Source organism: Notamacropus eugenii, chromosome X (assembly GCF_028372415.1).
Source record: "Notamacropus eugenii isolate mMacEug1 chromosome X, mMacEug1.pri_v2, whole genome shotgun sequence".
Classification (NCBI taxonomy): Eukaryota; Metazoa; Chordata; class Mammalia; order Diprotodontia; family Macropodidae; genus Notamacropus; species Notamacropus eugenii.
The window spans coordinates 76,584,540-76,599,191 of record NC_092879.1 but is presented as its reverse complement, the minus strand read 5'-3'; the positions used below and the strand labels follow the sequence as shown (position 1 = coordinate 76,599,191).

Here is a 14,652-nt window from a genome sequence, read left to right as displayed (position 1 = left end):
CCAGTTAGTCCTCATTAGGATATTACCTGAATCAAGTATCTCATGTTGAGCTAAACGGAGTCTCTTTTGTCTTTGCCATTTAGGCTAAGACATTTGATAGTTGGCTTGTGATGCTGAAGTCAACAGGATGCCAAATTTCCAAAACAAGACCAGGATCTGTTGTGGCAATGACATTGTCCTTGATTCCAAAGGAAGTGGTCGTTTCTCTAGTATACGTTGATATCTCAATTGATTGTAAGGGAGATGAGGAGGGAAGAATCCTTGTTGCGGGATAGGAAACACCATGAAGAGAGAATTCAAATCAATAAGCCTTTATTATGCACCTGCTATATACAAAGCACTTTTAAGCTGGAGTAGCTGCTAAATTTATGCCTGCTCAGAGGCAGGAAGCTATACTGTCAATCCCTTAAGGTCCTCTTCCTATGATCCTCTTGAACTTTTAGATGGGTAACTTCCCTTCTGGGGCCTCATTTTCCCTCTCTGTAAAGTGAGAGTAGATGAGATCCTAGTTCTTGCCAATTCTAAATCTTATGGCCCTATGATATAATAACCGAAATCATGGAATGCCAGAAGTAAAAAGTTAACGTACCTCCCTTTATCTGGACAATGCCGCCCTTTTCTCTTCCTTCTTGTCTCAGTGCAGCCAATTATCAAGTTTTCTCTGGGTAACAACTCAGTAAGCTGAGCCATTCTCAAACTGTACAGCACCTCCCCCTCACTCTCCACCCCCCAAAAAGGAAGCCAGAGCTTTTCAGAATTGTTTAGTTCATCCTTCAGTTAGATAAATGCCTTCTCTCAGTGATGCCTGAGGGTCTCGCATATGATCCCTTGGGTATCGGGGTCATTGTACTCTCATAGCTGTCTCTGTGTCAAGGATTCACAAGATTTTCCTCAGTTAACAATTAGCCCCCACCTCCAAACTCTGAATCTTCAAAGCCTGTCTGAACAGTTTCTGGTTCTGGGTGATATTGTAGCATCTACCTTAGCATACAGGGCAGCTAGGTGGCATGGTGGATAGGGCACTGGGCATGAAGTCAGGAAGACTCCTCTTTCCTGAATTCAAATCTGGCTTCTGACACTGACTAGCTCTGTGACCCTGGGCAAGTCACTTAACCCCATTTGCTTCTGTTTCCTCATCTGTAAAATGCGCTAGACAATGAACTGGCAGACCATTCCAGTATCTCCGCCAAGTAAACCCCAAATGGGGTTATAAATAGTTAGGCACAGCTGAAAAACAATTGAACAACACCTTGCCATAGATACTGCTTTTGTCTAGGCCCCATATATGAATTCTTCTCAAATGACTATTCAATCTCAATACCTCAGTAGTCTGACTTCTTCCTCCCTATCCCTACCCTGAAATAAAACTTGCAGTAGGTTTTTTTTTTGAAAGGCACTTCTGTATCAGATGTATACTTTGGAAGGAGTAACAGTTCAATATGCAATAAAAGACAGATATAACCTTGGGCAAGTCACTTCACTCTCTTTGCCTCAGTTTCCTCATCTGTAAAATGAGCTGGAGAAGGAAATGGTAAACCTCTCCAGTATCTTGGTCAAGAAAATCCCAAATGGAGTCATGAAGAGATGGGCATGATTGAAATGACCAAACAACAAGAATGTCTTTCTAGGTCATATTTGCTGAGAAAGTTGGGGTGGGGGGGTGGAGGGACATGGCCTTATTCAAAGTTATAGCAGGCCCTTTCAAGGTAGTGGGCCTCTCCTTAATAAAATGACTAGACCTAGTGCCACGAGATATGAAAATTGGATTTGTCTTCACATCCCTTTGCTAGATTATCCATATACTTCTTTCAACATGTATATGAAAGGCATTTTAAGATCACATGAGGGGTAAAATGCAAGATTTATAAGCTTAAGACAAGTACGTATTATTTACACTCTTTTTGCTATTCCTTTTATCTAGTCTATTTCACCATAAATTACACATCAAGGTAAGATTCAACCAATTTCATGCCATTTTCATATTTGTGGACTCAAATGTCTTCACCCCTCCCTTCAGTCAAACTCTCTCATTCTTCTTCATGGAGAATTTCAGTCACTTCTTTTTTTTTTCTTTTTGGCAAGAGTCTGTCTAAGATAGCAAGTGAGTTAAGGGCACAAGTAAACATGCTTCATGTCGGAATGATTCCCAAACAAATAAAAGGAAACCAGAGATCAGATCTATTTCAGAAGGTTTTGCTTTTCATTTATCTTGCTTTCCTTCAGCATTAAATGTTCAGATTTTATCATCAAGGTAATTAAAGGGAGCAGCTACAGAGTTTCATGAAAAATCTAAAACCTTTTGTCCTCGTTTGTCCCTTCCCAATGAAGTTGCTAGCAGGGCTTTAGCAGTGGAGTGCAAATGAACAGCTTGCAAGGACACTTGAATCCCCTTCCAGAATGGCCACAGAGGTTATCACAGGAAACGCCTTTGCTCTGTACTGAACACCATGAGAAGTAAATCCATTTGTGGAAGGAGACAGAATGTGCCTCAACAAAAGGGCAAAAGGCAGGTCCGGTTCTAGTGTAAGTGGGGATCGGTAGAATACACAAAGTCCAGTTCATGGGATCTCTCTCCCCTAAAGTCAGCTTGGAAAATCCTGTGTTATTTCTTCAAATCTTCTTTCTCTGGTGTGCTTACTGTAAAGTACAAGATTCTCATCTGATCCCTTTAGGGTAAGGAACTTCAGGACAGAGCAATGGCTTCGAATAACGTAGCATTGGAGGTGTCAAGGTCCTTTTCACCAGCTTCTGTTGGTGGTGCCCTGAATAAGGATATGTCCTTCTCTGAACTTGCAAAGTTACATTAGAGGCAGTGGTTAATTGTTGGATGCCAGTGAGAGTGGTTGCATCTGCCATCTCGATAGGAAGATGAGATGCCATGATTCACTCGAAAATGGCTAGCTGCATTCATCAGTCTGGATGGCATGGGGAAGTTATAGCCATAAAAGCCATAGGAAGGGTGTAAAGAACAGCCAAAGGCTTCTCGGGCAATGGGGGCTGATGGGAACATATTTGCAGGTGCATGTAGCCCATACAACACTGGATTGGCAGGATGGGGCATTTGCAGACACTGCCCACTTAAGTCTTCAGCTCTGCCATTTTTTAAATTGGGGATTCCCAGAGAAGATAACATGGGTACCTCCATCATGAAAGGAGACAGAGAATGAGGATTGGTGCTTCCAGGCTTTTCAGGAGTGGGAAATACAAGAGGTGGTGTTCTCAAAAGATTACTTGGGCAAATCTTGTAGCAAAGAGGCAAGCTGAAGTTGTGTAAGTAGGTTTCTGAGCAGGGCATTCCGAGGGTGCTGGATGATAGGTGAAATGCTGGTGGTGAGCAAGGTGGAGAAAGGAAGGAGTTCAGAGGAGATGGAGGCCCACCATTGGAGGTCACTGGGGAGGAGCCACTGCTGCTTCCACCTGAGGGAGACAAAGGCAATGAAAATACCGATCCCTGGGAATCCTCAATAGACTTTTATGAACACTCCCATTCTGAGAGGAAGCTGGCACAGAGATTCGGAATCAGAGGATCTATGTTCAAAATCTGGCTCTGGCACTTTGTGACTTTGGGTGAGTCACTTCCCTCTTCTGGGCCTCAGTTCCTTTATTAGTAATGAGTGAGTAAGTGAGACGAGGTGACCCCTGAGTTCCAGCTAATCCTGTAACTTCTGCTAATGCTAGGGTTCACAGATGAAATCTGTTATGACTCTTAGAGCCTATGTGTATTGAGAGGGAAAGGAGTTTTTAATTCCGAAGAATAACTAGCTTGATTTCTTTTTTCAGTGGATTGACAAATTGTTTTGAAAGGTACTGGCCCAAAATGACAGGTGGTTTTGGCATCTCATAAACATCAAATCTACTGGATAAAAGCTGTCTGTCTCAAACATTTGAAAGGTCACCATTCCATTCTATCTGATTATTATTTTCCTTTCTGAAACCAAACATATTCAGTTCATATGTGCTTTAAAAAATCATGGCACCATATTTCCCACCATAGTCTTTCTGTCCCTAAAACTGACTTAACTCAAAAAGTCGAGACATGTTGCTGTTACAAAACACCAAGGAGAAGTGAAGCTTTTCTGTTAGGTTATGCTGCACTGTGATCTCCCAGTTATCTGGCTTATTAAATTTAGGAAGCTTTCAGGCAAGTCCACACACATGGTTATTAAAAATACTTCCAAACACTTAAACATCAAAATAAATTTGGATTCAATCATGACTCATTATTGATTGGAATCAGTTTGGTTTCTCCCACACTCCCAATCTAGCTGATATGTCTAGTCACAACCACTAGTTAACAATTACCTCCACTCATGGAAACTGAAGCTCTGATATGACAACAGAAAGAAAAAAACCTCTTTTGAAAAATTAGAATGTTTCTCTTTGTCACAATTTTGAGACTAATAGTGAAATTAAACAATGGGGAAAACTGTATTTCAGCACACACCCCCTCAATGAATGAGTGACTTTGGTGTTTTTTCTTTATTACTGCAACTAGTAATATTTTGGAGAGATTGGTTTTGTTTCTTTTTGTCTCCTTATGTGTTGTACTGTTTAAAAGGTACTAGCCAGGCTAAGGCTTTCAAATGACCTATACTACTCTAAAGAGTAAGGTCGGTGAGAGTGATCTGTAGATTAGTGTGGCTCAGGTACCACTAGCCAGTGAAATTGAGGCCCCATGTTCAGTGGCTTTAGTGGCATCACCTGACGACAGGAATTCTTTGTATTTTTTGTGTCATGGATCCATTTGGGTTGCTGGTGAGATCTATGGATTCCTCCAAATAATCATTTCAGTAATAATAATGATAAGAAATCTGTGTTTTTTAAATGTATATAGTAAAAAGTAGGATTACAAAGGAAATCAACTGCATTGAAAAAATACACATAACTTTGTTCCTTTCTGAATTCATGGAACCCCTGAAATCTCTCCATGGATCCTGGGAAGACCACCAGAGATTCCCATAGAAGATCTATCTTCTGCCAGAAATCTCCCGTCAGCTCTGATTAGCCTGACTAGTAGCCCAAGTCAGAAAATGGAAAGCTTGTTTACTACCAGAATATGGAAAGCTTGTTTACTACCAGAATATGGAAAGCTTGTTTACTACCTGATTACCCAACTTTGCAAATGTCAGAGGTGTATTTAGTCAATTAATGTGCTACAGTTTCCATCACTATTTGCCGACTGTTAAGAACTTTGCCTTGAGCTTTAGGTGAAATAAATAACAATTGGGAGTATTTTTTTTCTTCCCTCTAGAAAAGCTAAAAAATAGTTTTAGCCAAACAGTATCCCCTGGTTTCTCTTAGGATCAATGACACTGTGCTAAATTTTCTCATGTATTGAAACAGATTACATATTTTCCATTCTGACATTTTACTCAGTACCATAAGTAACCATTATCCTGGATGTGAAACATTTTGCAAATCTAATGTCAGCTATAGTTCTAAGTTTCTTCTAAACCTTGGGAGATAAGCTGTTCTGCACATATAATGAATATAGGCAGGCAAACATGCTTATTTTTTGTCCTTTCACCAAATCGAGTTTTTAAGAGCCTACTATGTGTCAAGCCCTGTGCTAATTCTTTCCCTAAAAGTATCCAAAATCAGGAACAGAAAAGCCAGTATTTCCTGAACATCTTGAAGACAACATTGTGGTCTCCCGACCCCTCCCTCCCCCAAATGTAAAATCAGAGTTTTCATTTGCAGCTCAAATTCTCCCAAAGCCGCTAGGAAAATTTTTCACTGACTAGAAAGAAGGGGTTCCAGTAATAACCTAGGTGTCGATGTCGGGGGAGGGTTGCCATTCAATGACTGATGCCGAGCTGTGCATGGCTAGCTTTTTTTATCGCTTTTAAGTCCCTCCCAGACCCCTGCCTCAACAAAATGAAACTATGATCTAGGAGACTTGCCAATGTTACAAAAAAAACAAAAAAAAAAACTGCCCTGGACTGTTCTGCACATTAGTCCCCAAATATTCCTAAATGTTAAGGTATATCCAGCCCATTGTATTCTTTACATATATAATGCATTGGCAAACATGAGTTAAGCAGACAGAGCCAAAAGAAAAGAAGGGCAGGAAGTGGTCAGGGCCAGAGCTGAGATCTTAGGATTCAGTTTCTTTTTCGCCTTTCACACTTTTCTGTGGCAGAGTTCATTCATTCAACAAAGAATTATTTGGCTCTTGATTTTGTCTATCTTTGAGGTTTAAAAAATTCATTTCTTTTCCACCAAACTCCCCCCAAAAAAACAAACAAACCCAAACCTATCAAAAGATCTGGTCCAGGAGGCAGGGTAGCATAGTGGGGAGAAGAAAGACTTGGAATTATCTTCAAGTCCAGCTTCTGACCCGTACTAGTTGAATGACCCTGGACAAGTCACTTAATCTCAGTACCCCTTGTAACCCTGTCATTATAAATTATAGGTAAGTTGCTGGTCTGAATCAGCAGAGTTTTCACAATGAAAGTTTCCCATGCTGATGAAATTATAGGTCTGGATGACCAAAAAAAAAAAAAAATTAATAGACCTAACAGTTGTAATTTCCTGAAATGTACCAGGCTTATCCAGGCTCGGGATACAAGTTATACACAAAAATGAATTGGTTTATTTTTTTTTCTCCTGGTTTTCTAATATGTTGCTAAAATATAAACATTCACGTGCAGGTTAGAAATGTACTTACTTTGTGTTTCAGCACCAAAGGTTTTAAACTCCAGGGTGAGAGGTGGTCTCCAAGGGTAGGTCTCTAAAAGTCCATCCAACACACCCCTGGAAAAGCAAAATGAAACGTTTGGTACATTTTATGTGATTCCAGCAAAGAGTTACAGAGATTTCTCCATCCCTACCATACCCTAACTTTTATTGCAATTCTAGATTTCAGAGAGAATCTCCCAAATTTGTCTTGCTGTTTTGTCTCTCAGTTGAGTACCTTTTCCAGCTCCTTGCTGGAAATAAATTTAATTTAATCTGTTATTCTACAGCACAAAGTCATAGCACCCTGTCCCCACGACAGATAATGTCTTTGCTTACCTGTTTCTTCCGGGATCTCGAAATCCTTTGGCAAAAGGATTACGGTCTATTTTCAGCTTGGTAATCTGGGGAGGTAGAAAAGGAGGAGAGGGCGACAAAAATGTTCTGAATAAGAGGTGTAGAAAAAGCCCATCGCCGGTGCCTGTCTGCCTCAGTTCGCTCCACTAGTTTTGAGACTTCCCTAAGTCTGGCTGCCAAGCCTCCAAACCCCAGTACTGTCTCCTCAGAACAAACAGGACCCCTAAAACCAGCTGGGCCTGCTTACTACTCGCTCCTTCCTGCTCCTCCTCTCAGGCGCCAGCCTGGGTCTGCCTTACCTGTTGGTTTTGGTACGCTGTCACTGTGGTGAACTCAGTTTCTGGGAAGGAGAAAGTCTGGACCCCTTCGGCGGGCAAGGACTGGATTTGGGCAAGGTCAAAACGGCTGTCTTGAACAATGATGTGAACTCGAGGTTTGTACTTGTGCATGGACTGCAGGATAATCTAGAGGGAAAGGGGGGCATGGGGTCAGCAGCTGCCAGGGACTGAAAGGCCAGGGTCTCAACCAACCCAAGGGCTTTAAAACTCACTCTCCATAGCCCAGAAGAGATCAAAAGAATTAGCGAGCCCTCGGCTGCCTGTCTTTGAACTCCACAGCTCCGGCACTGTCTCCCTTCACCCTCTCCCTTCTTCCTCCCCAACCAGCCCTGAGACGCTGAAGGAGCTTTGCCCTTCGCCTCTTGCCCCCAAGTCGTTTTCAGTCTTGGGGGGAAAAGTGGCGCCAGTAGCCTGGGTTTCTTGTCCAGCCCTCTTGCTCAGCCCAGGCCTCTTTGCCTAGTTAGTTGGAGGCAGAGAACAAGGGGAGAGCCCAGGAAGATCTGGTTGCTTGGGGAAAAAGAGGCCGGCTGTAGCGGTGCTCCAGGAGGGCAGTTCGGGATTCTAAAGCGCTTACCATGGTCTTGGCCAGGCAACTTTCAGGGTGGCCCTGGCACCAGGATCTCCTCTCCACCTTTGGCCACCCCTACCCCCCACTCCTTTCCTACTTCTGGCAGGCATGCTGGAGAGTGGGGGAGAACGAGATTCGAGTCCTCTCTTTCTAGATTATCCAGCTCAAAGGATCGAGCACCTAGGTATCTTCTGGCAGGAGGGGCAGACTCCCTCCCTGTAGTCCTCAGGGCTTATGGCCTGGCCCTCTATCTCTCAATCCTCAGACTCTTTCCACACCCACGTCCCAGACTCCCTCATCCCAGAGCACCAAGAAGGGATGAAGAGAGGGGCAGAGGCAGTGAAGCCTCTGGGGCAGGCAGCCTCTGCTTTTCCTTTCTGGCGCTAGAGTAATAGGAGAAGGAGGCTGATCCCTTGCCCCCCTATTTCCCTCGTAGTTTTCGTCTCTCTCTCTCCCTTTCTCTCCTCTTCCCCCCCTCCAACGGCAGCCAGCAGCCGGAGTGCACACCTACATGTCCTTTGTCGTCCATCTCATTGTTGGTGAGCTTGACGCGATCAAAGCTGACGATCTGCCTCATCCATGTCTCTCCCGAGCAGGGGGAATCTGGATGGATGTAGAGTCTGGGTGTGATGCACGAGTGGTCCGTGTTCCCCGCCACCATCCACTGGGAGCTGTGGTAGACGTATCTGTAATGTGGGAAAGGAGCCGTCAGAAGGAGAAAATGGCCCTAAGTAGGGTATCCATAGAAAGGTCCTCGGCTCCCCACAGTGAGCTCTGGTTGCGAGCAGCAAGCAAACTTTCAGTAATTGGAGGTTGTCGGAACAGAACGCAACGCTAAGCCTGGGCTAGGGAAGCGTCGGGGGATTTCCCAGAATCTGGTTTGTATTTCCTAGAACCGACCGCAGGAAAACCTGATCTATGCCACCTCATAAGCCCCAGTAAGCATCCCTCCCACCTTCAGCTAGGACAAGAGTCAGATGGGAAAGGGGGACAGAAGGTATGCCCTGCTCGCCTCCAGGGTCCTCTATGTTGGCTCTGCTTTGCCTGTTTAAGGAGGGCCTGAGATCCCCGAGCCTCCCCCATTTCTCCCCCTCTCCACCTCTAGAGGCAACTGAAGCAACTCACGGACTGTTTCCAATCCAGACACTGTACAGATGTGCGGCCGGCTCCCCAAACACTCAACAAGACAGCAGAAGCAAAAGCAAACAGCTGTTTCTGTTTGCAAGCTGCCTCCGTCCTCTACCCTTCAAGCCCTGTCCCCAGCTAGCTGGTTAAGGTGCACTTTCCCTATTCCCCTCACCTGGGCTGGTTGGGGTAATGCTTGGGTGGCTGAGAAGGGCCAGGGATAGCCTCTGCTCCAGCCAACCAGACACACAGCTTACGGCCACTGACACCAAACGCCGAAGGTCCTAAGCTTAACGGTGCCAGGTCAACCCCTGAGGGAAACCTGTTCCTCTTGGCAGCCTAAGCAATGCCCATAAGCTTTGTCTTGGTTTGAAAGGGCTCAGGATTTCTCAATGCCTGGGAAGTCACTGGGTAAAGAAAAGGACAGTGGCCGATTCCTGTGGCACAACGGTGAGAGACTCAATGTCCCTTTTCCCTTCTGAGCTCTGAGGACACATGAAGGTCTCCCTTCTCCTGCTGAAGTTTCAGAGTGGCATGGGTCTCCCAAGAACTATGTGGTACCTGCCAGCACCAAGACAGGAACCTGGTCCTCAGCATGGCACCCAAGGAAGTAGCCGAGATCCCCTCCCCTCCTCATACAAGAGCCCAGACCAGAGCAAGACCAGTAGGAGCCAATGCGGCTCAGTGGAGTTGCATTGTAAAAACCTTGCTGAGGAAGAGTTTAGCTTTAACCGGCCTGTTTGTTAGGGGATCCTGGGTTCCCAAGTCAGAGCAAGCAGCCTGCCAGGTTTGTGATGTCGCTGGACTTGAGCTACCGTCCACCTTTTACCTGTATCTTTTGGAGTCCACTGGCACCACGTCAATAGCAATGTAATATTGTTTCACAGGGTCCAGCCCTTTCACTTTGACACGAACAGAAGGGAACATTCGCCTGCAGAAGAGACGGAAAGCACTCTGCTCTGTCTGGCCTTGAAAAACATTTGCCGGAGGGGAGGCTGGCTGCCTCGCTTTTCCAAGTGCGAAGGGAAGAGGATTCAGTACTAGCGGCAGAAAAGGCCTAAGCAATGTACGGGAGAAGCTTGGGAGTCCCTCTGTGCATCGGCTGAAATGTTGGTACTCTCCAGGAAGAGGAGGGCTCCCTCCCTGTGTATGATCTAACAGAGCTGCTTCCAAAAGGGAAAGGGACAAACAAGCAAAGGTTCTTTTGAATTGTTTCTGAGAGGTGAACTCTGGGAACTTTTAAATTGTGACTGAGTCGATCTGGGGCTAACCCTACACTCAACTCATTCTCTGTATTTCTGTTCCTTTGCTAAAGCAAGATGGGAGGAAAGCACACTGGGAGAATTTCGAGCTAGGTGCAAATGAGAGGATTTGGGCGAGGCACACCTCCCATCTATGGGTTTCTCCGAATCTCTCTGACCCTCGGGTGGGTAATTTACTCCCTGACCCGTGTAACTGACAGGGCTTAGAGCAATTTTACTGGCAAAGAAAGCTGCTTATTTAGAAGTGGGCTCAAGGACTGACCCTGAGAGTACCCACTGGCAAGCGGCTGCCTCTGGGCTCTCAAGGAGAAGCTGACTCCACGAGTTGGAGGTGAGCATGTGCCTCAGTACCAGGGTGAGCCTAGATAGCTCCGCAAGAGGTTCCTGCCCTGCGTGGGAGGTGTCTAGTGATGGTGCTGTCTGCCCCAGGATCCTCCTAGGTTGGGTTCTGGAAACAGGGGCCTGCCTACCTGCCGGCTTTGGTGATGATCATCTCAGTCCCAATCTCATGGAATCTCTGCCACAGCTCGGAGCCTTGGAGCTCTGCCTGGACGTTATCTTTATCTTCCGGATTTTCGGAGAAAGCAGTCGTCGAAGTTTCTACTTTGGGTCTCTTTTCTGCCCAGAGACAGAAATGGAAGGTGTTTGTGCTCCAGGTTCTCCCTTCCTGGCTGCCTCCAGCGCCTAGGACCTGTCCCCAGGACAGCAGGTCCCGGCCCATTTCACAGACCGGTACTACTGGAAGGAACCTCAATGATCATCTGTTCCAACTTCAGTTTTACAGAGGAAGAAATATGGTCAGAGAGAACTAGTAACCTGAGCAGTCACACAAATAAGGAGTCTCAGTCCGAGGCCACCTCAAGTTGCCTCCGAATGAAGTGAAGTATTTCAGGGAAGGAGACCCCCATCCTACCCCCACCGTGGTCACTGGGAAAGAATCCGCTCTTGTCCCTCAAACCCACAACACTTAGAGGGAATGAGGGGCAGCGGGGCCGCAGCTCTACTGAGCTTAAGTCCTAGCGCAGGGCCTTCCCTCTTTCATTGGCACTCCCCATGGCTGGGGAACTGTGCATCCCAAAAGGAATCTGGGGAGCTCTGTCCTAGAGGCAGGTTCTCAGTCCCTCTCAGGTTCTCCTGGCAGCTGCTCCCAGAAGTAGGCTGCCCAAAGCTATGGGACCCCCAGCCAAGGCCCTCGCCCACCCAAGATAGCCAAGGAGCCTCCCTGGGCTGGCCACCTCTGGCGTCCGCGGTGTAGCAGGCTGCTGCTGCTGTGTTTGGGGTGGGGGGAGAAGGGTGATGATACTGACCCGATTCCTCGATTTTCCTCAGCACCCGGTTTTCTCTGTCTTCCTCTTCCTCTTTTCCCTCCACATCGCCTTTCTCCAGCAGATCCTGCGGCGGCTGCTCATCCCGCAAGTCTCGGAGTTTCCTTTTGGTTGCTCTCCCCACCAAGGCTTCCACGGAGAACGCGTGAGCTCGGGAGCTCAAAGCCATCCCTGGAGGAACCAACGGAATCTACACGAGCAAGAGAAGCTTCCACTTGATCCTTGGGGGAGGGGAGAGCAGTTGGGAGTGGGGGGAGAAGGGCAGGAGGAAGTGAAGGGGAAATCCAAAAAGTCGAAAATGGAATTGTCTTTCCCCAAAATTTTCTAAAGGAGGAAAGGAGAAGAAAGATCAATATTAAGACCTGAGGCTCCTCATTATAGACTGGGGAAGAGCTGAGATTTCTGACTAAAAAAAAACACCAAAAACCTGCTCCCATCGGACATGTGGGGACCATCAGTGGTCAAATCTCCCCCCGTTCATTTTTTTTCCTAATGGTTCTACAAGATTGGCAAGGGGAGACCTGGGAGGGAGCAGCCCTGCCCTGAGGACCGGCTGGGGAGCTCCAATGGGGGCGCCGCGGCAGGCAGCCCGGGGAGAGCAGTAAGCCCGCCCGGATGCAGGCACTGAGGCAGCCCGGCCCGGCCCGCAGCCTGCAGCCTCCGCTGTTTGTTTTGGAAACTGGTGGAAGCAAAAGAGCACGCTGAGTGACATTTCAGAGCAAGGGCGGCGAGGGGGGGGAGGGGGGGAAGGGGCGGGGGGGGGAGGGAGGGGAGAAGAAGGGGGAGGAAGGGGGAGGGAGGAGGGGGGAGAGAGGGAGACGGCCTCGTCTAGGATAAATAAAAGGTTACTGTTTTACATTAAATTGTAAAACTCAAAGAAATGTGACATAATTGCCCACGAGGGGCCACTTTTCCAACAAAAGTGCAAATAGTGTTTAACCAGATCCAGAAAAATCTTCCCGGGGTTTTTGGCTAGCCAGCGCAGGCGGCTGCTGGGGGCTGATGTTCCCGGGAACAGGGGAAGGGATAACCAAACCAGGTCTAGGGGGCGGGATGGCCAGTGCACTGAACCCCAGGGCTCTCTTTCGAGCTGCCCAGGTTTGGAAGTTTTTACAAGTGCGAGCCCTAGAGCTAGAAACCATAAGCTTAGCCAGCTCCTGCCCTAATCCGGAGGCTTGAAGTTTTTGACTTGAAAGAAAAGGTCGGGAACATACATCTGCCGGAGAGAGACGTCTGCCCAAGCCTGGGGGTCATCCAACAGGGGAAGGGGGGAATCTCGCTCTTCGATAAAAGTCCTACCTCCTATGGCCCTGGTCCCAATTCGATTCTCTTTCTCACAGACAAATGATGAACCTTCAGGGTAGCAGACCTCAGCAAGCTTCTGTTATCTTCTTTCTTCTATAGTCAAGTAGTTCTGAACCAGGGGTCCAGGGACCCCCTAAGGCATCCATGGGTAGAATTCAACGAGTTCCTCAACTCAGATAAGGAAAAAATTAGATCTTTATTTTCACTTAGCTCTCAGTGAGATTTAACATTTCCTTCAATTATTTAAAAGCCCAGTTCAGAGAAGGGATCCAGAGACTTCACTAGACTGTCTAAACAGAACATGCCACAAGAAAGGCTAAGAATCCCTGATCTAGTCTTTGTGGGGAATGTACTTTTCTGCTCTCAACTGATGAGTGTACATATATCTGTATAGCTAGATGAACCAAACTCTTTCTGTGTCTGTTTCTCTCTCTCCCCCCCTCTCTGTTTCTTTCTTGTTCTCCCCTTCTATCTCTCTCTCTCTCTCTCTCTCTGCCTATCTCCCTCTCTCTCCCCCTCTCCCTTTCTCCTTCCCTCTCTCCCCATCTTCCTCTCCTCTTTTCTTTTCTCCTTTCCTTCCTCCCCCCCCCATACACACACATTTGAATCCAATATTTTAATGTGCCCTACATATCAATTCTTCAAGGATCTGTAATTTCATCAGTGGGGGAGGGGGGGAGGGAGGGGCACATCTGAATAACAAGGGCAACCTTCTATGCTTTCTAAATGTATTTCAGGATGAAAAATTATTTACCCCATAAGTCAGCTTGGTGATGATCTTCTCTGAACTTGGCTAGGCTGATTGTCAAAAGACAGAGAGACAATGTATATAACCATGTAATCATCTATGTCCGTATATATGATAGGATCATGGCTCTAGAGCTGGAAGAGAACTTAGAAGACATCTAGTCCCATCCCCTCATTTTATAAAAAAAACTGGGGCCCAGAAGTTAAGCAGTTTGCATAAGGTTACACAAATAGCAGAGCTAGAATTTGAACTTAGGTTCTACGGTTCCAAGTCTTCCCGCTGCCCCCATGTATGTAGATGACTGAAACTGAGCTTTCTCCAACCGTCTTATTGTCCTCTGACACCGCAGTCATTGAACTGCCCTTTAAAATATCTGCTGGGGGCAGCTAGGTGGTGCTGCAGTAGATAGAGTCTTAATAGAGCATTGGAGTGAGGAGGACCCAGGTGCAAATGTGACCTCTGACACTTACTAACTGTGTGACACTGGGCAAGTCACTTCATCTGGATTGCCTCCAAAATAAAATGCAATATATTCTACCTCATTTCAAAAGTGTCTAACTACAAAGTAATCACAGGTGGGAGGATCTGGTCAATGATTTCATTGCTTTAGGGAACTTTCTGACCTAGAAACTCTCCCCTACCAAGCAGATCAACAATTTATCTTTAATTGCAGTCTTTAGAGAGGTACCTGAGGCTACTCCTAAGTTAAGTGACTTGCCCATGGGCAGTCAGTTACCAATATGTCAGACCTGGATGTGAACCTAGCTAAGGTGTTACTTATTCCAAGGTTGCCTGCTTTATGCCATTTAATATACAACTGCGGTATCTGAATGATCTTGAGGAATGTGCCTGTTCACCTTATAGTCTCAGCTACGAGTCCCATTTAGTGCACATTTTTGATGTGACCTGAAACAAGACGTTTACCTTTTTACTCACTATTTTCCAT

At 46.3% G+C, this 14,652-nt stretch overlaps 1 protein-coding gene across 1 annotated transcript; it reads right to left on the bottom strand.

Annotated features, from left to right (window-relative positions):
* Positions 1-295: 295 nt before the first annotated feature.
* On the bottom strand, positions 296-12,372 carry TBX22 (T-box transcription factor 22). The gene is made up of 8 exons (XM_072627449.1): positions 11,636-12,372; positions 10,799-10,946; positions 9,896-9,997; positions 8,453-8,627; positions 7,335-7,499; positions 7,018-7,082; positions 6,671-6,756; positions 296-3,417 (listed from the first exon to the last, which is right to left on the bottom strand). The coding sequence occupies exons 1-8, from the start codon at positions 11,820-11,822 to the stop codon at positions 2,804-2,806; spliced, it is 1,542 nt and encodes a 513-aa protein (XP_072483550.1). The 5' UTR covers positions 11,823-12,372; the 3' UTR covers positions 296-2,803.
* Between the last annotated feature and the right edge of the window lie 2,280 nt (positions 12,373-14,652).